General features: G+C 42.3%; 1 protein-coding gene across 1 annotated transcript; it reads left to right on the top strand.

Moving 5' to 3' along the window:
• Positions 1 to 1,186: 1,186 nt before the first annotated feature.
• Positions 1,187 to 20,731, top strand: LOC118365341 (ubiquitin carboxyl-terminal hydrolase 31-like). The gene is made up of 16 exons (XM_035747478.2): positions 1,187 to 2,533; positions 2,716 to 2,847; positions 4,046 to 4,140; positions 4,242 to 4,334; positions 6,280 to 6,415; positions 7,172 to 7,319; positions 7,483 to 7,663; positions 7,850 to 7,961; positions 10,521 to 10,615; positions 11,523 to 11,600; positions 14,373 to 14,502; positions 14,984 to 15,103; positions 15,388 to 15,613; positions 15,742 to 15,900; positions 16,096 to 16,251; positions 16,445 to 20,731. The coding sequence occupies exons 1-16, from the start codon at positions 1,970 to 1,972 to the stop codon at positions 17,914 to 17,916; spliced, it is 3,897 nt and encodes a 1,298-aa protein (XP_035603371.1). The 5' UTR covers positions 1,187 to 1,969; the 3' UTR covers positions 17,917 to 20,731.
• Positions 20,732 to 21,981: the final 1,250 nt, after the last annotated feature.

Genomic DNA, 21,981 nt, shown 5'->3' with positions numbered 1-21,981 from the left:
GGCATGTGGAGGCAGCATATGGATTAATCTGTACCTCTAGGATCTGTATCTAGGTTACCTACTTTTACCTTACTTCTAAGTTCCACCAACCCAATAGCTATAGCCACAGCAAAATAATAACTAAAGGTCCAACGAAAGACATTGATGAGGAAAGTGACTCATGGGAATTAAATACACACATTTACTCATCACATCCTTGCGTCTTTAGGTCGGCATCATTTGTAGGTGTCAAAACAGTACTACGTTCAGTGTAAAACAATAAGGGAAATGCATTAACCATTAGGCCTACATAATTGAATGTTTGACATTGTCTGATGTCTGAAAGTAGGTTATATATTACTAAGCTCACTGTGACTCTCCCTCCCATCTGAAATTTAGAGAATATAAAGGACAAATTGCATTAGGCTAATTTCGTCCTGTGCGATATGACAGAAGACATGCTGATTGGTGGGTAGAGGAGTAGGAGGCCGGCACAATTAAGACTCAAATTAAATTAGTTTTATGCTGGTGACCTTGACTGCTGATTCCCTTATCAGACTGATTCTCTTTCCTCTAACACCGATCTAAAATATATATTGTTTTACTATGTCTCTCTGTTTTGCGTTTTAGTAGATCATGGAGCTAAATGTTATATTTTGATAGGCTAATATGTGTATGTGATAGGTTACATACAATTCAATAAAGTTAAATCCATCACTGTATAATGTAGGCTATATGGTGAGGCCATTCAGCCAAGATGTGGCAGTCACGGATGGATTCCACCATCCTACTTGTACATTTTGTATGTTGTGGTGCATTAAAATACCAGAAGACCAACTTGATGTCAGTCTGGATCTCAGTGGGAACTGAAAAATACCACCTCTCAGCTTTCATTAACCCCATTATCATAGGGCCCCACCCTGTACTATAGGAGACCCAACACTCTCATACTTGCAACCCAAAACAAAAAAGCTAATATTTGTCAGTCTTATAATCAATATTTTTTGGACTGTCCTTACATCAGGAAATATTTCCTTATTGTCAACTGCATGATTATGGATAGGCCTACATACATTTTTTTTTTAATTAACTTTATTATTCAATAGTGCACATTTTGATACTTTGATACAAAACGTTTGATTTATGGAAAAATGGTACAGTGGAACCCCTCTCTCCCCCAGTTGTAATTTTGGCGTTGACTCTGTTACGTCAGCTGTTTCTCTGCTGTCCTGCAGTGTCCGTGTTTTTGTAGCTGAAAGTGTGAAAAGGCTCCGTTGCAATGGATAGTCGGATTTAGGAGAATACCTCAGCTTGGAAAGCATAAGAAATCTTACAATCCCACTCAAGTTAACCAAGGATACGGAATTAAACGTCTCTGCTTGGTAACTGCATTTCTATTTTCGGGTGGGATGGAAGGACACTTCTGCGCAAGGGACTCATTTATGCAGTGGTTTGATCTCTGGCTAGCAAAGCTAGCTAATGTGCAAATGCTAACTATAAAAACAATCAGCTAGCTACAAGACACGATTTGCATGAACGTCAGTTGATAGGTTGACTCGTTAAGCACATACAAATGCATTCCGTCAGCTTATTGTAATTTGTGTATTTTACTAAATCGAATCACTTAAAATGGATTAATGGATAGTTTACAAGCTAGCTAGCCAATTTAGCTAGCTGATTAGCTAGCTATGGATTGTTGTTGTGCTAGCTGACACGCTAGGTTTAGCTGTCCAGTTAAATCAACATAACACTTGTCTTTGAAAATGTGGTGACACGTATTTAATGGTAGGCAGTACTGTACCCCTAGTATGGGAAATATATCCCAGCAAGCTACTGTTAGCTAACGTTAGCTAACTAGCTAGTTGATGGGTTGAGATGTAACTTGACTTCCCAATTAAGATGTAGTACGAGACAGCTGAAAGTTAATTCTAGTTTGCTAGCTAGCTCAGCTCATTCCTCACATGAAAGATTGTAATTTGACATTTATTGCATGAGGGGGTGCCCAACAAGTCAGGCAATCATGTCTAGTAAAGCCACGACTAAAGAGAATAAATCTGGTAGCTTCAGCAAGAAACTCTTCAGACGAGGCTCTGTGCGCTCCGTGGGTAGTTTTATGGGCAGAGTCCTCAGGACCCTGTCAACCCTGTCCCGTTTTGGATCAGATGGGCATGCTATTGAAGGTGACAAAGACGACGGGGGTTTCACATTATTCAAAACTGGAGGCAAAGATTCACCAGCTTTGGATGATAGTGACCGTTTCCTCGGAGAGAAGGTCCCTGGAGTGTCTGGTCTCAAAAACCATGGTAACACTTGTTTCATGAATGCCATCCTCCAGTGCCTGAGTAACACTGAACTCTTTGCTGAGTATTTGGCACTGGAACAATACCGAGGAGTCGAGGAAACGGATGAGGAGAAGGAGAAACCAAAGACAAACGGTGTGCATTTGGGGAGGAAGGGCCCTCATGACAGAGGCGAGGTGACAGAGCAGCTGTCTGGACTGGTCCGGGCCCTGTGGACATTTGAATACACCCCACAGCACAGCAGGGAGTTCAAAGTAAGTTGGTACAATGTATCATAAAGCAAGACTGCTTCTCTCACAGGACTGCATTTGGTCTGCAGAATCAGCCTATACTACACATATTTGAAATGGTCAAATACATTTAGGCTACATCATACTTCTGAGACTAGGCTATCACCAGAATTTTCAAGCAGCGTTGCTTGTGCTGTTTGTTGCAGAATGCTGTCTCAAAGAGTGCTTTGCAGTATAAAGGCAATGCTCAGCATGATGCCCAGGAGTTTCTGCTCTGGCTTCTGGACAGGGTACATGAAGACCTCAACAACCATCCCAACAACAGGCCTTCCATTAAGGTAAACTTTTGTTTGCGCATCATAGAGTTAGGGCCTACTAATGCAACTTCAGGAACGGTGGTAGTGGCCAGGTTAGCACAACGAGACAGCTAGTGATGTGACCCCGAGCTAGCAGTGAATGGAGCTGTACCTGAGGCGAGTCATCAGTCTGAGTGGACGAGGTGACAGGAGGTGGCTGGCTAATTGTGATGTCTTTTGAAGCCTCATTCAGACATTCCAAACGGATTAACATTTGAGCAAGGGTAAGGGCCTGGCATCCTGCAGGACAGATTTACAGACCTAACCCATTTCTGAACGCAGAGCCCCATATCAGGCATCAATCTTCCAGAGCACTGGAACAAACAAGTTAGGAGAGAGAGCTCACTTCCTTACTTTACGGAGTACTGACTGATTCACCTCCTAATGGGAGAATGAACAGGAAGTGATGGTGTTCTGTGTCCCTTTCCTGGATTGCTTCCCATCCGAAACAGTTTGGAACAGTTTGTGCATATATTATGGTGACATTTTATTTGTTATGGTCATAGGCAAGGAGTTTTCAGCTGTTCGTGCTGACGTTTTATCTCGAGGCAAGCCAAAATGTGTAGCCGAAGTCTACGCCCCTTTGTCGGTGATTGGTCAACAGTAGGGATTCTTCAATGAAGAGTTTGTCATCACAAATCCTCTTCATTCAAATTTTGTTCACTTGAAAAGTAAAATTGTGCAAATTAGATCTCAGCAAAAACGTAAAAATGTAATGACAGATTTCTTCAGTTATCTTAGATGAATTCTGACTATGTTGAGGAAGTTTATACTGGCTACGGTATCTTAAGATGGACAAATGGTACTATTGTCACTTTCTCGTTTTAAAAGCAAAGGTCTTTTAAGGGAGTATGCGTGCACATTCGTTTGGATCACCTTAGGCGCCAGCCGAACCGACGCATGAAGAAGACTTTAGACATGCAGAGTGAGAGACGTGACCAGAATAGACCCCACAGAGCTTTTGTTGATTTGTCTTCCTTGTCAAATGCTCATAGTTCCTTGAGGATAAGTCAGAGCTGCACCGTCACAGGCAGTTTTGTTTGTATTTTGGTCTCTTATCCTTTCTATGTTTTTCAGACAGCTTTGGATGCTCATTGACCTAGTGAATAGAATACAGCCTCAATATCCTAAATCGTCTAATATGCAGTAAGAGCTCATCCACTCTGTTTTGTCCTATTAGCCACCAGTGGAAGAGGATGATGGGGGTCTAGAAGGGCCTTCTCTTCCACTCTCTACCGGTTCATTTGTGCAAGAGCTATTTCAGGCCCAGTACAGGTAGGTCTTATTTGATGCTTACCCCTGAGTTTTATAATCTCCATTCTGTTTATTCCTCATGACTTCTTTTGAGTCAAATGAGTTCCCTTTCTTACCAACAGGTCGTCGCTCACCTGCCCGCATTGCCAAAAACAGAGCAACACCTTTGATCCTTTCCTCTGCATCTCCCTTCCCATCCTCTTACCTCACACAAGGTGAGTACACACCTCTGCTGTGTTCCATACTTCAGTCTGGTGGGAGGAACAAGACTGTTGACAAGTGTTGAAATGTACATTTTATTTTTATGTTTTATTTCACCTTTATTTAAACAGGTAGGCTAGTTGAGAACAAGTTCTCATTTACAACTGCGACCTGGCCAAGATAAAGCATAGCAGTGTGAACAGACAACAACACAGAGTTACACATGGAGTAAACAATACACAAGTCAATAACACAGTAGAAAAAAAATGTCTATATACATTGTGTGCAAAAGGCATGTAAATAATTACAATTTTGCAGATTAACACTGGAGTAATAAATGATCAGATGGTCATGTGCAGGTAGAGATACTGGTGTGCAAAAGAGATAGAAAAGTAAATAAATAAAAACAGTATGGGGATGAGGTAGGTCAATTGGGTGGGCTATTTACCGATGGACTATGTACAGCTGCTCAGATAGCAGATGTTTAAAGTTGGTGAGGGAGATAAGTCTCCAACTTCAGCGATTAGTGCAATTCGTTCCAGTCACAGGCAGCCGAGAACTGGAAGGAAAGGCGGTCAAATGAGGTGTTGGCTTTAGGGATGATCAGTGAGATACACCTGCTGGAGCACGTGCTACGGGTGGGTGTTGCCATCGTGACCAGTGATCTGAGATAAGGCGGAGCTTTACCTAGCATGGACTTGTGGATGAGACTACTTGAGACTGCGGTTCATTTCAATTTCCCAGGGTTGCAGAAGCAAAGTAAATAAGAAGGAATGTCATTTTAGTCTCCAAAATGGCATATTTGGCCCATCTGCAGACCAAACCAAGCCAGTAATTATGGGACTCTTCTATTTCTAAAGTCAATTTAAGGGCTACATGCCCAGACAAACACTCAATGGCTAAAGCAAAAAGGGAAATAGACTTACTTTTAAATCTGAAATGAAGATGTAGGCCTATGACTTTTTAGGAATATGTTAGGTTCTTTTCTGTCATAGTTTTAGTATTTTGAGTTTCATTATTTGTGCCTAGCAGTCAAAACTACCTTTATGCTCACTCAGCTGAGGATTCATAATGCTCCTAAACTGAGGTACCTGGGACACGCATGGCCTTTTTTGTCCTCATGATACAGTGATGTCCTCTGGCTGTAATCTGATTGATGACAGAATGTTGGTTCTCCAGACCAAGGCTCAATGGCTCACCACTCTGGCTTCACTACTACTTCTTCCTTCTCCCAGAAACACAATTCTGTTACTCAACTTTGGGTTATCAGTTATCACTAGTCTGAAGCATCTAGGTTATTTCTCTTATGCCACTGTTTCTGGCCATAGTTGAGCTGATGTAATATATAATAATAATAATAATAATATTATATGCCATTTAGCTGACGCTTTTATCCAAAGCGACTTACAGTCATGTGTGCATACATTCTACGTATGGGTGGTCCCGGGGATCGAACCCACTACCCTGGCGTTACAAGCGCCATGCTCTACCAACTGAGCTACAGAAGGACCGATCCCACATAACTGAAGTTCAAATGAGAGAAACGCAGAAATGGCAACCATCTTAAAAATGAGGGTTCTCCAGAATGTGGGGTGTCTCAAACTGAACTCCTGAAAAAGCTGCGTTGCTGTGCCTGCTGGCTAAATTCTTAGTGTCAGCTTAGAGTAGCACTGATCCACACAGTCACCAGAGGAATCCTTCTCAGTGCTCTCACAGAGTAATTACAAATTAGCAGTCTCCAGACAGTGTTGTAGCAGCATTACTAGGGGAGTTGGGATACGTGTCCTCTCCTAGGAGGTTGATTATTGGACATAATTGTGTTTAATTTGGCGAAAGTTGAGTTTGTCCGTTCTGTTATTTCCTGGCCTTTGTCAGTGGTTTTTATCTGGTGTTTTGTAATTCCTTATATGGTGCCAATATTTGATCCCTGTCATTCCCATGTTTCCTTTCTCTTCCCAGGCCTCTGTATGTGACAGTGGTCTACCAGGGGAAGTACTCTCACTGTATGAGGATCGGCGTGGCCGTGCCCCTGAACAGCACCGTGTCCAGACTCCGAGATGCTGTGTCACGTGAGACCAAGATCCCCCTGGACCAGGTGCTGCTTCCTTCCTGCTCTCTTATCCCTACCAGCCTCAGCTCTGTCTTACTAGGTTACATACACACAGAAGTTAACTTGATTGCTTTATTTTCCGGTGCTACCTCGCTACTAAGGATTTCAATGGAATGTTATCTGAAAAGAACAGTAAAGGAGCACCCTATTTAGGCTTACTTTCCTCCTTTAATGATTCATCCCTGGGTAATAGTCTGATTGTACCAGCAGGTGTGCCCATTTCAGTATTAATAACTTCTTTACAGTGTTGTCGTAAGTACTATTAGGCCAGTGCGTCATCGTCTCTTTAATCAGGATGAAGGGATCACTGGAACAGAGCCCATTTTATCGAAGATCAACAGAACTGATGCCTTATGTTTGATGTGGCTGAAACTTTCATACAGTGCTGTCATTGGATCACATTAAGCAGAACACAAGTGTGTGTGAGATCCTGGTCTGAATAAGAAAAGTTGTCATGATTGAGGGATAGGGCAAGGACTCCAGGAGAAAGGGAGGAGGTTTTCAATCATGGTGTGTAGTCTTCCATATTTACCATTGTTCTGTATTTGCAGAAGAGGTAGGCCTATACACTGTAGAGAATATTGATGTCGTTTATTTATGTTCTGTAATTCATTCACTGAAATGGGCATGGCCTAACTCTAATCTGTTTCACCATCGTATCTGAATAAGAGGTTTCAGTGTTGACTAAATGGCAGCAGCGTATTGATTTGTTTTGGCCATCTCCACATCCCTCTGATTCAGTTTGTTTTGACGGAGATGTACTACGACGGTTTCCACCGCTCCTTCTGTGATGACGACGACGATCTCGATATCATTCAGGAGAGCGACTCCATCTTTGCCTTTGAGACGCCTGAGATGTTCAGACTAGAGAACATTCGAACCAAGAGAGGTACCTCTTCACTATTCATCTACTGTTGATATCACATTATTCAATACGTTTTGGGCATTTCTCAATGGAAGTTTTTTTTGGTAGTGTACTTGTCATGCATTCTCTGTAATGTATATGGAAATATTGACTGAGTATCAATGACCGATTGGGATTTGAAATCCAGGGAGTCTCCTTGCCAACCTGAACCAGAACAACTTAAAGTTTGGGAATGAGATGAGCAGGACTCCATCTTTCATGCAAGGAGCCATGATTCCTGCCACTGCGTCAGCCAATAAGAACACAGGGGCCGACAAGATGGTCCTGCTGATCTGTAACCGAGCCTGCACCGGTCACCAAGGGAGGAGGTACTATAGAGATGAAATATTAATAATATTGACTGCGATGTTGGAATTGTATTTCTATGGGTACTACTGCCCAGTGTTTTCAACTATCCTCTGAAACCGTACACCATGCAGGTCATATGACATTTTGTTATATTAAAATATACTTGGGAGTCTGTTAACAGGAGAATATCATTCCCTCTGTTCCAGGTTTGGTCTTCCATTTGTTCTGTACATGGATCGCACTGTGACCTGGGATATCCTGCAGAAGGAGATCCTGGAGAAGATGCATCACCTGCTCAGGCCAGGAGTTTACATTCAGGTGGGTGGAGGATAGTGAATGGAAACACAACCCTACAGAAAGCAGGTCAACAAAAAAAATCACGATATGGCAAAAGAGTTTCACTAGTAGGCACTGTGGTTTACTGCATTTAACCCCCTAGAGTTGATCAATTACAAACCAAGAAAATCACCATCAAAATCCGTCAGTTTAAGCTAGAGATGTTTTTTTGCATTGGATGCCTCTCAATCCACTGTATCCACCAGTGTCGCACTTCCCCATCTGCGGTGAACGGTGACAGAGCTAGAGCGGTGTTTGTCAGACCATGAGACTTCGCGAAAATTGTTCTTCTCACAAAAAGGTCTGTAGCATCTGAACAGTTTGACCTAGAAACTATTATGACCACTCTATGCAAAGTAAGACTCCCACAAACTGTTTTGCTCTATGACCCCCACAAATGTCTCAGGACTCGTCTGAAGATAACCAGGTACTGGTTCAAAGAAACTAATGGAAGTATGAAGGTAGTTTTGAGCCTACACAAAAAAAGGGGTTAAATATGTGTATAAAAATATATATATATACACTACCGTTCAAAAGTTTGGCTCACTTAGGGACACTTTTCCTTGTTTTCCATGAAAACATAAATGAAATGAGTTGCAAAATGAATAAGAAATATAGTCAAGATGTTGACAAAGTTATAAATAATGATTTTTAATTGAAATAATAATTGTGTCCTTCAAACTTTGCTTTCGTCCAAGAATCCTCCATTTGCAGCAATCATAGCCTTGCAGACCTTTGATATTCTAGTTGTCAATTTGTTGAGGTAATCTGAAGAGATTTCACCCCACGCTTCCTGAAGCACCTCCCACAAGTTGGATTGGGTTGATGGGAACTTCTTACGGTCAAGCTGCTTTCACAACAGCTCAATAGGGTTGAGATCCGGTGACTGTGGTGGCCACTCCATTATAGACAGAATACCAGCTGACTGCTTCTTCCCTAAATAGTTCTTGCATAGTTTGGAGCTCTGCTTTGGGTCATTGTCCTGTTGTAGGAGGAAATTGGCTCCAATTAAGCGCCATCCACAGGGTATGCCATGGTGTTGCAAAATGGAGTGATAGCCTTCCTTCTTCAAGATCCCTTTTACCCTGTACAAATTTCCGACTTTACCACCACCAAATCACCTCCAGACCATCACATCCACCATGCCGGACAGATGGCGTCAAGCACTCCTCCAGCATCTTCATTTTTTTCTGCGTCACACAAATGTTCTTCTTTGTGATCCGAACACCTCAAACTTAGATTCGTCTGTAAATAAAACTTTTTTTTATAAATAACACTTTATTTTCCAATCTTCCTTTTTTCCAATCTTCCAGTGTCAGTTCTTTTGCCCATCTTAATATTTTATTTTTATTGGCCAGTCTGAGATATGGCTTTTTCTTTGCAACTCTGCCTAGAAGGCCAGCATCCCGGAGTCGCCTCTTCACTCTTGAAGTTGAGACTGGTGTTTTGCGGATACTTTTAAATGAAGCTGCCAGTTGGGGACTTGCGAGGCGTCTGTTTCTCAAACTAGACACTTATGTACTTGTCCTCTTGCTCAGTTGTGCACCGGGGCCTCCCACTCCTCTTTATATTCTGGTTAGAGCCAGTTTGCACTGTTCTGTGAAGGGAGTAGTACACAGCGCTGTACGAGATCTTCAGTTTCTCGGAAATTTCTCTCATGGAATAGCCTTCATTTCTCAGAACAAGAATAGACTGACGAGTTTCAGAAGAAAGTTCTTTGTTTCTGGTGATTTTGCGCCTGTAATTGAACCCACAAATGCTGATGCTCCAGATACTCAACTAGTCTAAAGAAGGACAGTTGTATTGCTTCTTTAATCAGAACAACAGTTTTCAGCTGTGCTAACATAATTGCAAAAAGGTTTTCTAATGAACAATTAACCTTTTAAAATGAAACTTGGATTAGCTAACACATGCCATTGGAACACAGGAATGATGGTTGCTCATAATGGGCCTCTGTACGCCTGGGTAGATATTCCGTTAAAAATCAGCCGTTTCCAGCTACTATAGTCATTTACAACATTAACAATGTCTACACTGTATTTCTGATCAATTTGATGTAAATTTTAATGGACCAAAAATCTGCTTTTCTTTCAAAAACAAGGACATTTCTAAATAACCCTAAACCTTTGAACGGTAGGCTTGACTCTCCTTTTAGCCATTCTTAAATGTGTTATTCAATGCATTTCTATGAGCTTTAGTAGTAAAGGCCAAAATCATAATTTTGTCAAATACATTTTTTATATATTTTTTATACATAAAAGGGTCCTAAAATTCAAAATCAAATAGCTAAATGATCCATAGTATGACCATCTTAAAACAATTTCATATGTCAGTTTAGCACCCCCTATCCTATGTCTTAGACTCTAAAGAAATAAACAGTTGATTCCCATGTAATGGCATGTTAGACGTTTAAGTTGCCTCATTGACTAGAATGTTGTTGGTCTGGTTTGAAAAGCACGGCCGTGGCAACATGTCTATACGTAGCAGTCAGGTGGTGGGAATAGGGATAGTGAGTAACTAAAGTCCTGGTATTATCTGCAGGTGGGGCCCTTCAGCCTACGAGTGGTTGGTGTGGTTGGCATCACGTACCTCCTGCCCCAAGAGGAGCAGCCTCTCTGTCACCCGACAGTGGAAAGGTCAGTCTCCTTGTTATTCCTGGTCCTCTGTAGCTCAGTTGGTAGAGCATGGTGCTTGCAACTCCAGGATAGTGTGTTCGATTCCCGGGACCACCAATACAGATGTGATATCTTAATTTGACCAGTTTCTATATTATGTGGATCTTATTAATTAATGGACATTTTTGTAGGGGTTGATACATTTTTCATTAAACCTCAAATGCAATAAGTTTGCATTTCCTGACGCACAGGAAAATTATCTGTAGCAACAGTGGTCAAATTAAGAAAGCACATCTGTACGTAAAAAAATGTATGCACTCATGACAGTAAGTCGCTTTGGATAAAAGTGTCTGCTAAATGGAATATTTTATATTATTATTCAACTGTAGCTCTCAACCAGGGTAATGTTCAGTAGGGCACATAGCAAAACGGTTCTCACCAGAAAAAGGACATTTGTGTTCAGGTATTATCTCCCCTTTTCAAAATGTTATCTTCCTACTGAACACCACCTCCTCTCACCAATTCACAATTTTGTTTACAGTTTACTGCCTCCTTGTAATCCTTTAACCACACTTGAATGCCAGATCAGATGCTCTGATGTCACCAGAACAGTTAAATGGCGTGCCTTTACATGTTTTGGTATCTGTTTCTTCACACACTGCTTGCTCAGCAGGTTTGGTTTATAGTTTGTCCCAGTTGCTGATTCAATTGAACAGAATGGGAGTTTGTCACACAGTACACACACTAAAAAGCTGGGTAGATATGTGTACAGCATACAAAAAGACAGCCCCACGGGTAATGTAAATCCAATTTACTTAGATTTGTAGTGTTTTGAAGATAAGAGAAATACAGCTTGTTGGTTGATATGTGTTTAAGTTGTGAAACTGTCTTGTTCTCATTTTTCCTCAACATAATCTTTCCTTGGCAGAGCGTACAAGTCCTGTGGCCAGGGGGGACCGCCGCACGTCAAGATAGTGGTGGAGTGGGACAAAGAGACCAAGGATTAGTGAGTGAACGCTGCACAACAATATTACTGGTGCTCTGCATTTCTTTGATAAACGCCATGTTTAAACACTACCATCAAAGAAGCACTACCATCAAAGAAGGCTCCATGTGTACCAAGTGAAGTTGGAGCGGTACATTTTGAACCTCATAACTTTTGGGAAAAAATCTATACTGAACAAAAATATAAACACAACATGTAAATTGTTGGTCGCATGTTTAATTTCTGATGGGCAGGTGGGACGGTAGCCTGGCCAACATCCGGTGAAATTGCAGAGCGCGAAATTCAAAAACACCAAATTCAAATATTTAACATTCTTGAAAATATGTTATACATCAAAATAAAGCTTAGCTTCTTGTTAATCCAGCTGCTGTGTAAGATTTCAAAAGGGCTTTACAGCGAAAGTAAACCATGCGATTATCTGAGGATAGAGCACCGCATACAAACACATGAAAATCATATTTCAACCACTTTTGTGCCACAAAAGTCAGAAATAGCGATATAATTAATGCCTTACCTCTGAAGATCTTCTTCTGTTGGCACTCCAAACTATTCCAGAAACATCACAAATTGTGATTTTGTTCGATAATGTCCTTCTTTATGTCCCAAAAATGAATAATTTATTTGGCGTGTTTGATTCAGAAATACACCGGTTTCAACTCGCCCAACATGCCTACAAAGTATCTAATAAGTTAACCTGTAAACTTGGTCCAAACATTTCAAACAACGTTCCTAATCCAACCTCAGGTACCCTAAAACGTAAATAATAGATACAATTTTAGACTGAATAAACTGTTTCTAATACCGGATAAAAACAAAGTGATGCACGCTCCAGTTTACGTGCACCAAAACAGTAGAGTCTACCTGGAGTGACACTTACAATGAATAGGACTACTTCTTCAATTCTCAAAAGAAAAACATTGAACAATTTCTAAAGACTGTTGACATCTCGTGGAAGCCATAGGAACTGAAACCAGGTCCCTAATAATAAGGGTATCCCATAGAAAACCATTGGAAAATCCTATGACCTCAATTTATTTCTTCCCCTGGATGGTTTGTCCTCGGGGTTTCGCCAAATCAGTTCTGTTATACTCATTATTTTAACAGTTTTAGAAACTTGAGTGTTTTCTATCCACATCTACCTAGCTTCTGGGCCTGAGTAACAGGCAGTTTACTTTGGGCACGCTTTTCATCCCCTACTCAAGAGAGGAAATGAAAGATCCCAGAAAAGTTCTATATGCACAAAAAGCTTATTTCTCTCAAATTTTGTGCCCAGAGTGATCATTACACAGGTGCACCTTGTGCTGGGGAAAATAAAAGACCACTCTAAACTTTGCAGTTTTATCACACAAGACAATGCCACAAATGTCTCAAGTTTTGAGGGAGAATGCAATTTGCATACAGACTGCAGCAATGTCCACAAGAGCTGTTGCCAGAGAGTTTAATGTTCATTTCTCCGCTATGAGCCGCATCCATCGTCGTTTTAGATAATTTGTCAGTACATCCAAACGGCCTCACGACCACAGACCACATGTAACCATGCCAGCCCGGGACCTCCACATACGGCTTTTTCGCCTGCTGGATCGTCTGAGACCAGCCACTTGGACAGCTGATGAAACTGAGCAGTATTTTTCTCTAATAAAGCCCTTTTGTCAGGGACAAACTCATTCTGATTGGCTGGGCCTGGCTCCCAAGTGGGTGGGTTTGTTTATGCCCTCCCAGACCCACTGGCCAGGGACCCTCTGTGCCCCTGCCCAGTCATGTGAAACTATAGATTAGGGCCTAATGAATTTATTTCAATTGACTGATTTTCTAACTATAATGTTGTAAAATCGTTGAAATTGTTGTGTGTTTTTTTAAACGTATGTATTTTGATTATCCAGATATTCGAATAGTGAAAAGATGTCAAATGCCCATCCCTTAAAGCCAAAAAATATTAATTTCAACAAAATATATTGTTTGTCTAAAGACAGGGGTGAGAGAGTATAGCAGACGAGGCACTTTGATGTTTGTTTTTGCTTTTTTTAAGGCAAAAGTCTGCATGCTTCAGTTTGGCGGGCGCCTTGCCGAACTCTGCTTGGCAAACCTGAACGAGTGTGCTTGCATACTCTTTTAAATACCGTCGCTTGATAAATAAGAAGAAAAAAACAGCAATAGTACTGTTTGTCCATTTTGAGATGCCGAAGCTAGTTATACACTTCCACAAAATAGTCAGAATGAATCGAAGATAACACAAGAAATCTGTCATTCATTTTGACGTTTTTGCCGAGGAGTTCATAGTCAAGCAATTTTACATTTAACTAAGATGTCTGGTGCATTATTTATTTCTGAATTTAAAATATGTGCATGAAAACAAGCCGTCTCTCGTTGAATGACAAACGCTTTGTTGAAGAATCCTTACTGTTGACCAATCACCGATGAAGGGGTGTAGACTTCGCATACCGACTTCGGCTCTGTTCGCCTACCGACTTCGGGTCAGTTCGGCTACTGTGCCCGAACATCCGAAAAAACCCTTACCGAACTCCAAAACTAACAGAAACGTCACATAATGCCATCATAATATATGCACAAACTCTTAGGAACTGTTTCGGCTGGGAAGCATGCTGGTGCCTTTAGACATTTGGAGACAGGATAACATAAAAGGAATGAAATCCTTAAGTATTAGACTACCTAAGCAATACCCACATATTGGGAAGTGTCAGATTTAGTATTGTGTGTTAGGAGGCAGTGTGTTGAGTGATTTGATTGGCTGACTGTGATTCTCCTTCCATGCAGTCTGTTTGGGCTCACTGAGGAAGAGTACATCCCTGATGCTGAGAGTGTGTATCTGCACAGAGAGCAACACCATCAGCCCCAGGCCTGCACCCTCGCTCAGTGCCTCCAGCTCTACACCAAAGAGGAGCAGGTAACACTGGAGTACACACACATTGTGTTGGTATCACAAGGCCACACACAATGGCTGTCGATGCATTTATATGCTGTTGTATGTATTTAAACAAGAAAAGAGACTTGGAAAAAGGAACATTCTCTTCTTACCAGAGGGTTTGTTTATTATTCCACAGCTGAATATCCAATAGCCTTTAATTTTGTTGAAATGCTGAGGGTGCTGGATATTCTGCCCCTAATTCTATGTTTGAAATACAGCATTTTTATAATGGCTTCTCTCTGTCTGGAAGGACACCAGATAGACTGAATATACACTGTGGTTAGCAGAGGCCAGAGTTGGTCAGTTTAAGAACTGGCACTGGTCACAGAAATGAAGGTGCTGTGAAAACATGGAGTAGATCAGTCAGGAACTCCCTCTGTGAGTGAGACTGATTTTAAAAGCACTGTGGTGGGGAGCTTTTCCTTGATGTGTGTGTGTGGGTGGTCTGTCTCTGTTCCAGCTGGCCCCGGATGATGCCTGGCGCTGCCCACATTGCAAGCAGCTGCAGCAAGGCCGCATCAAGCTCAGCCTGTGGACCCTGCCTGATGTGCTCATACTGCACCTCAAGAGGTTCAGACAGGTACTGCAGCAACAACAAAGCGTTCAGCACCCCTTCCAATTCCCCCACTGAGAATTGTGTCCAATCATTCCGGTTTTGTTTTTGTAACGGTAGTTGCTCATGCTTTGGGTGGCCCGACTGGTTCCTATTCTTGGTTTGCCTTCAGTCAGTGTTGCTTGTTCTGTCTTGTCCATGTTCAGTCACTACTATTCAGTCTTACCCGGTGACCTGTCACCTGCCTGTCTGAGGCATGTGTAGCGACAGTTCAGTTTACTGGGTACTGTGTTTACTGCTGTGTCCTGAAGGAAGCTGACAGGAGGGTGAAGATGCAGAACATGGTGCGGTTCCCTCTGCTTGGCATGGACATGGCTCCTCACATGGTGAAGAGGTCCCAGAGCAGCTGGAGCCTGCCCTCTCACTGGTCACCATGGAGACGACCCTACGGCCTGGGGCGTAACCCTGACGACTACCTGTACGACCTGTACGCCGTCTGCAATCACCACGGAAACATGCATGGAGGCCACTACACAGGTAAGACCGGTGGTTTAGCAGTAAGGTGGTAGTAGTCACTGACTGGAGGTAGATGGATAGGAAAATAACACTACATTCTGACAGCTTCTTCACCATCACCCTAAATCTCTTGTTCTTCTAACCCCCAGCTTACTGTAAGAACTCTGTTGACGGCCAGTGGTACTGCTTTGACGACAGTGAGGTCCAGCCCGTTGCTGATGATGATGTGTGTCAGCAGACGGCCTACATCTTGTTCTACCAGAGGAGGAACACGATCCCCTCCTGGTCCGCCAACAGCTCCGTAGCAGGTCAGTGGTGACTTGGAGTGTGGGATTTTCCTGACACTAATGTTTCGTTAAGATGGTGTATTACGTGGTGCTACAGGAGAAATGCCATTAAGTGACATTAAAACTGTTTGTCCACTCTTAGTTGGACAGTAGCATCAACATCTTGGTTATCTTTGAGAGACCTGAGGGGTTGATTGTCGTGTCTATCTGTGCCAGGCTCCACCAGCTCATCTCTGTGTGACCACTGGGTGAACCGTCTCCAAGGCAGCAGGCCGGCCAGCCTGGCTTCCGGGGCCTCCTCCAGACGCACCTCTCTGGCCTCCCTGGGCGAGTCGGTGGAGTTCACCACAGGGGACCGCAGTGAAGATGACGGTCAGATACACTGGGTTTCTCTGTCTTCTTTCTCCATCTTCACCTCTTTTGCCCTCCTCTCTCCCTCCTTTAGCTAGTTATTTCTAACCTTACAGGATATGTTACTATGCCCAGTTGAGAGAAAGGGGCATTAAAATATCCTTTCAGTGAGTCTAGTGCATTAGTGTAAACTCATTTATTTGTATCTATTTAGGTGGATTTTCGACCCGTCCCTTTGTTCGGAGCATCCAACGTCAGAGCTTGTCTTCCAGGTCATCCATCGCCAGTCCTCTGGCCTTCAGTGAGAACAGCATGAAGCCCTCCTGGTCCCTCTCTGCCAAGCTCCATATGAGGTCCAACTCCCCCTCACGCTTCTCCCTGGACTCACGCTCTTCTCCCCCCTTGGAGAGGATAGGAGAAAGGGGGGAGGCCTGTGATGACAAGGTATCCACGTCTTGCTTCGGTAGCTACAGCCGGCATGAGCGCTACCCTGGTGGCAGGGCCCCCTTGGCCATGATGGAGGGGAACAGCACCGACCAGGACCATGGCAGGAGGATCCTAGACGAAGTCTACTGCAGGGCCCCCACGCCGGCCGATAAGAAGAGCTCCAAGAGTGACCCGACGTACAACAACAACCAGATAACAGCCCTGAACCAAAACGCACAAGCCCCCCTGTCGAAAGAGCAGAAACGCAAGAGCAGCACTGCCGGATCTGCCCCAAAGTTAGAGAGCGCCAGGTCCAAAAAGAGTTCCATCAAGTCTGAGCCAGAGAAAAACTCCAAGAAGCGCCAGTGTTCGTCCTCCACCCCCAAATCCTCTACATCCAAAATGTCTTCCAGCCCTGTGGTAAAGGGCCCCAAGGCGACCACCTCTAAAGACAAGACCACCAGCAGCGGCAGTGCTACGCCCGCCAAGACCCCGTCCAAAAAGAAAGAGTCTTTGTCTTCCAAGGGTCCTGACTCGGCAGATGGAACCCCCCAGCGCAAGCAACGCATCTCCACACCGCTGTCCTCCGCTTCCCCCTCCCCCACCATAAAGAAGAGTGCCTCTAGCCTTGAGAAGACCACCTCTGGTCGGAAGAAGCTGCTGGAGAGAAGCTGCAGTCGGGACTCGGGGTTAGTAAGCCCTCTGGTTGATAGACCACGCTGGGGCAGCAACGCTGCAGCCAGGACCCCCACCAAGACTACTGCGGAGGGGGTCCGTCCAGAGAGGAGGTTTTTGCGGAGTTCCATCAGCAGCTCCTCTGTCACCAGCCTGCGCTCCCCCAGTGTCTCCTGCAGGGACCCTAGGCACAGCAACAAGTCAGAGGACAAGGGCTTGTCGTTCTTCAAGAACGCCCTGCGCCAGAGAGAGTCCCGCCGGTCGGCCGATCTGGGTAAGACCAGCATCCTGGCCAAGAAGGCCTCTGAGAGGACAGCCAGGCTGAGCGTTCAGGAGGAGGATGGGTCGGCCAATGCCTCAGGGCATCATGTGAACGAGGTCGTCACTGAGGTAAAGGAGTCCTCCAAGCCCTCCACCCCAGTCAGACGCTCTCTGTTACCTATTATAGGCAAATCTAAGTCTTCCACTTCTGAATCCAGTCTTTATTCTCCCCCCAATGGGAAAAAGCCTCTTGAGAAGCAGGCGTCCTCCAGAAAGCTTTCTGCCATGCAATCTTCTGCACGCCCAACACAGAAGCCTCAATGACATCATATATCGATAGCAGTCTCATTGTTTTATGTATGCAGCATTTTTTTCCCTGTGTGCCTAAGATATAAATATATATAGATTGAGAGAGTATATAATATATATATATACTTGTATTTTTCTTTTCATAAGCAAGATGTAAATGATCAAAAGCGCCTTTCTATCCTGTCATGGAACCAAATCATTGCCTTCGGCAAAGTATGGTATAAGTCTACTACTGTACACAAAACTGAATAGGAATGTTTTAAGATAGCACTTTGTAAATAGAGTATGGAATATTTTTCCCCAGAACAAAGCTATATACAGTAACATAGTTAATAAAAAATCTATTACTGTCAATTTTTATGTATTACATTTACTTGGTTTAAAAAGGTTATGTGAAACTAGAGTAACGGGTCTAGGACTTGACATTTATTAAGGCTGTAAGGGTACACTAGTCTGAAGATATTTTGTGGAGTAGTCTAAAATGTTACTCCTTTTCTACACCTGGTGCTGTTCAAAGGGCAATACTGGCACTGTTTGAAATATTTAAAATGCTGAGGTTCTGAAAAAAATATATATATATCTATGTCGGGTCAGCAACAGGCGTCCTGTGGCGCGAAACCAGCCAGGAAGTGATTTTCTGGGGGGGGGTTGGGGGACTACCCAAAGTTTTTAGTATAAACAAATATATGTATATATTTTGGGAATTGTTTTTGGTCAAAAAATGGGTTTAGTTTACGAACTCTGTTTCCAAGTATTCTCTTGAATTAAAAAAAAGAGACGTGCTCGTGTCTCAATGTAATCAAGGTATGAAATGATTGTTCTCAAATACAATCTGTTTTTGGGCTTAGTTATGGTCAGTTTGCAGTGTACAAATTATTCTAAATATGTTCCGGCCCCCGGCCATCCGCGGCTGAATCTAGTTGCCTACCCCTGATCTATGTGTCCAGTTACCTGTCCTGGTAGCACCTCTCAACCTGTGGTACCTCATGAGAGATTAACGTTTCTGCCATGTATGGAAAAGCAGCCAGAGGCTGCTGTATAGTACTGATAAAATCCAACACCGCTCATTTAAGTTGAACATTTGTGCTTATTTGCCTTTGTCCGGTCTTCAGATGAAGTCAATTCAATCTAAATAACACACACTGCACTGAATGTTTTGCTATTTGCTGTTACTTGAAGCGTATCTACGTAACTGTACAACTGTCAGGCCCTGCATGGGGATGTTCTCCTTAGTTGAATGATAGTCATTTCAGTCAGATCTGGTGCCACCCCCATATCTGCAAAGCTTTTCTAGCTGTAGCTTTTGACCTGTTACTGAACTCTCCCTGTGTCTTGCTGTAACCCGTTTGGTAATCTACCATGCCCAAGCCTTTCAGTGCAATAGTTCTCAAGACTGTTCATCAGTCTTACCTTCTATGTTAAATATGATAACTTGAATTATGATTTTAAGATACCAGGGTAAACATTTTTGGTGGTCTGCTTGTAACATATTGAAATCTTCAGATACCCTTCTACTGAAATGGCATTTAACACATTTTGTAATATTTCGCTTGCCGACAATGTAAGAGACCCAGTTTCTCCAGGGTCTCGAGATTTGTTATCTCTAACCTACTGCACCAAGTTTAATATTAAACCCCACTGCAGACATTTTGCTGCCAAAATCTACAGTCTGTCTGAAAATGAAACCCCCACTGTTACATGTGAAATATTAACATATTAATGATTGTGTAGGGGCTCAGCAACAGCCTGACAACCTGTCACTTGTTATTGTTGCCCATGGCTACACTGTCATTAAGTGAGCTGCTGCTGCAAACACTGGTGAAATGGTGGGCTTTTGATCCAATAACAGCGCTAGCTCACTGAATTACTTTGCCTTGACCTGAGGGGTATACTACAAAACAGAATCAATGAATTAGCCAGCTAACTTTGATAAGCAACCAGAAATAACTTGATTTTATGGTTAGTTAGAGCATACCCATTTCAAACGTAACTTTATATTTTGTAGAAAGATTTCAGAATATTTATACAAGTTAGCTGGCTAACTCCATGATCCTGCTTTGTATTTTACCCTTCTGAAGACTTGTGTTGACTTCCAGATTTAATGTCTTGGCCTAGACTAGTTTATCATGATCTTGAGTCTCGCTGATGACCCGGGTTGCAAACCTGTTCGGTTACATTCTCCTGTTGCCATGTTACGAATACATTTTACCACATCTTTCACAAAATGGACATAAAAAATATTGTCAACGTTTAGGTGATGAAAAGCTTTATTTTATGGCCCATCCTCATCTTTGAATATATTTTATTTGTGAAATCATCTTTCACAGAGAAATCAGCTGCCTGCAACAATATTATCCTTTTCGGCTTTTAAGTAGATAGATGGTTGTGCCACTGTGATGTCAATCGATGGAAACAACCATTTCAACACTGTGGAAAGCAGTATTGCATGATAACTCTAACGCATGCATGTCCTTAACTATGCAATAGATTGTTGCTATGTGAACCAGAGAGTAAATGTACAATATATCCTATCTTCCAAATGCCAGCAATGGAGAGCATGGTTTGTGTCTTCCATTGCTTTAATTGCACACGTATGTTTTAGGATTTTATTTTTTATTTTTTTTATACATGTGAGAATGTTACCACATTGCGAAATGGATGTAACCCAAAATCTTTAAGATGCTGAACATTTTGTATGTGTCTTGTTTTCTAACTTAAGTTTACACTAAATGGATTAGTCTTAAGATTGTTTTAAGGGATTGTCTCTACCTTTCTTTTTTTTTTTACATTCATGTTCATTATGTCAATAAATGTTAATTGTTTTCCACTATGCTGGAGTACGTGTTCAAAGGGTGCTCTCTTTTTAAAGAGCCGGTTATCAGTCTTCCTCTTGCCCTCTTGTTCACCAGCAAGGACTTTATTATTAACACTACAGATGGACTCCATCTTTAGCCCAGTCATCTCATGTGTTGCCTGTGCACTCTGCTCTCATTTCACTTTTCTATGAACTGGTTGACTGTTTGATTTAGGTATGAAAGGCATGTCAGTTAATGGATGAATGTCATTATTAAGCAATGGGAGTGTTTCCCATTGTTTTTTTGTTTGTTTTTAAAGAACAATTTTGGTCTTGTTGTAGTTGCCATAAAGACACCTGTTGTGGCATAGACTACTACTCGGGCAGGGCTCTCAAACCCTGTTCCTGGAGAGCTAACCTCCATGTAGGTTTCTGCTTCAACCCCAGTTGTAACCTGATTCAGCTTATCAACCAGCTAGGTGTGCTAGATGAGGGTTGGAGGGAAAACCTACAGGATGGTAGCTCTCCAGGAACAGGGTTGGAGAGCCCTGGTCTTGGTCATCTGACATAGTTAGTGGTAGCTAACTGCTAACAGCTAGCTGATCATGTAAAGACCATGTCATTAATCAGTCATATGGAATTTGATTCATTCTTCTCTCCTTGATTGACACACTGGACTGTAGATACTGGCTACCTAATAGTACCAGGCAGCAGCCCACGTTTCTACAATACTACAATAACACTATCTTAGTGGTTATCTATACAGTTGTAGTCTTCTGGAAGTTGTTCAAAAAGAGTCCGGGAAAATATTTGACGATGAAATAAGTTTTGGAAAGTGCATGAGACTGCGTCAAACCTTTTTATGTTAATTTATTTGTATGTTTTGTTTATGACGTATGTGCACTTTTAATATGCATTTTTTTCTCTTTTTAAAAATAATGCATTTCTTTGAAAGAGACATTATGTTGGTTTACCAATGCAAAAACAACATGTAAAATGTAATAATAAAAAATATGTAAAGCAGTGTTATATTGTACATGGTCCCTTTTAATACACATCTCCAGTATTATGAAATAATGTTGTCCACTGTGACCCACTAGAGGGAGCTTGTCTCCTGTGAATGTTTTTGCTTTGCACTGTAAAGCCAGATCATTGGACATCAGTTGTCCAACTGAATATCCTAAAACGGGTCAAATTTATTTGGTATAATTCTACAGAGTCATGTAATTAGCCTACTATTTAATTGTGGGATTATTTACATAATTGTTTTTTTTCTCATTGTGAGA

The sequence above is a fragment of the Oncorhynchus keta genome, chromosome 32 (genome assembly GCF_023373465.1).
Source record: "Oncorhynchus keta strain PuntledgeMale-10-30-2019 chromosome 32, Oket_V2, whole genome shotgun sequence".
In the NCBI taxonomy this organism is placed as follows: domain Eukaryota; kingdom Metazoa; phylum Chordata; class Actinopteri; order Salmoniformes; family Salmonidae; genus Oncorhynchus; species Oncorhynchus keta.
This window is presented reverse-complemented; position numbering and strand designations above follow the sequence as displayed.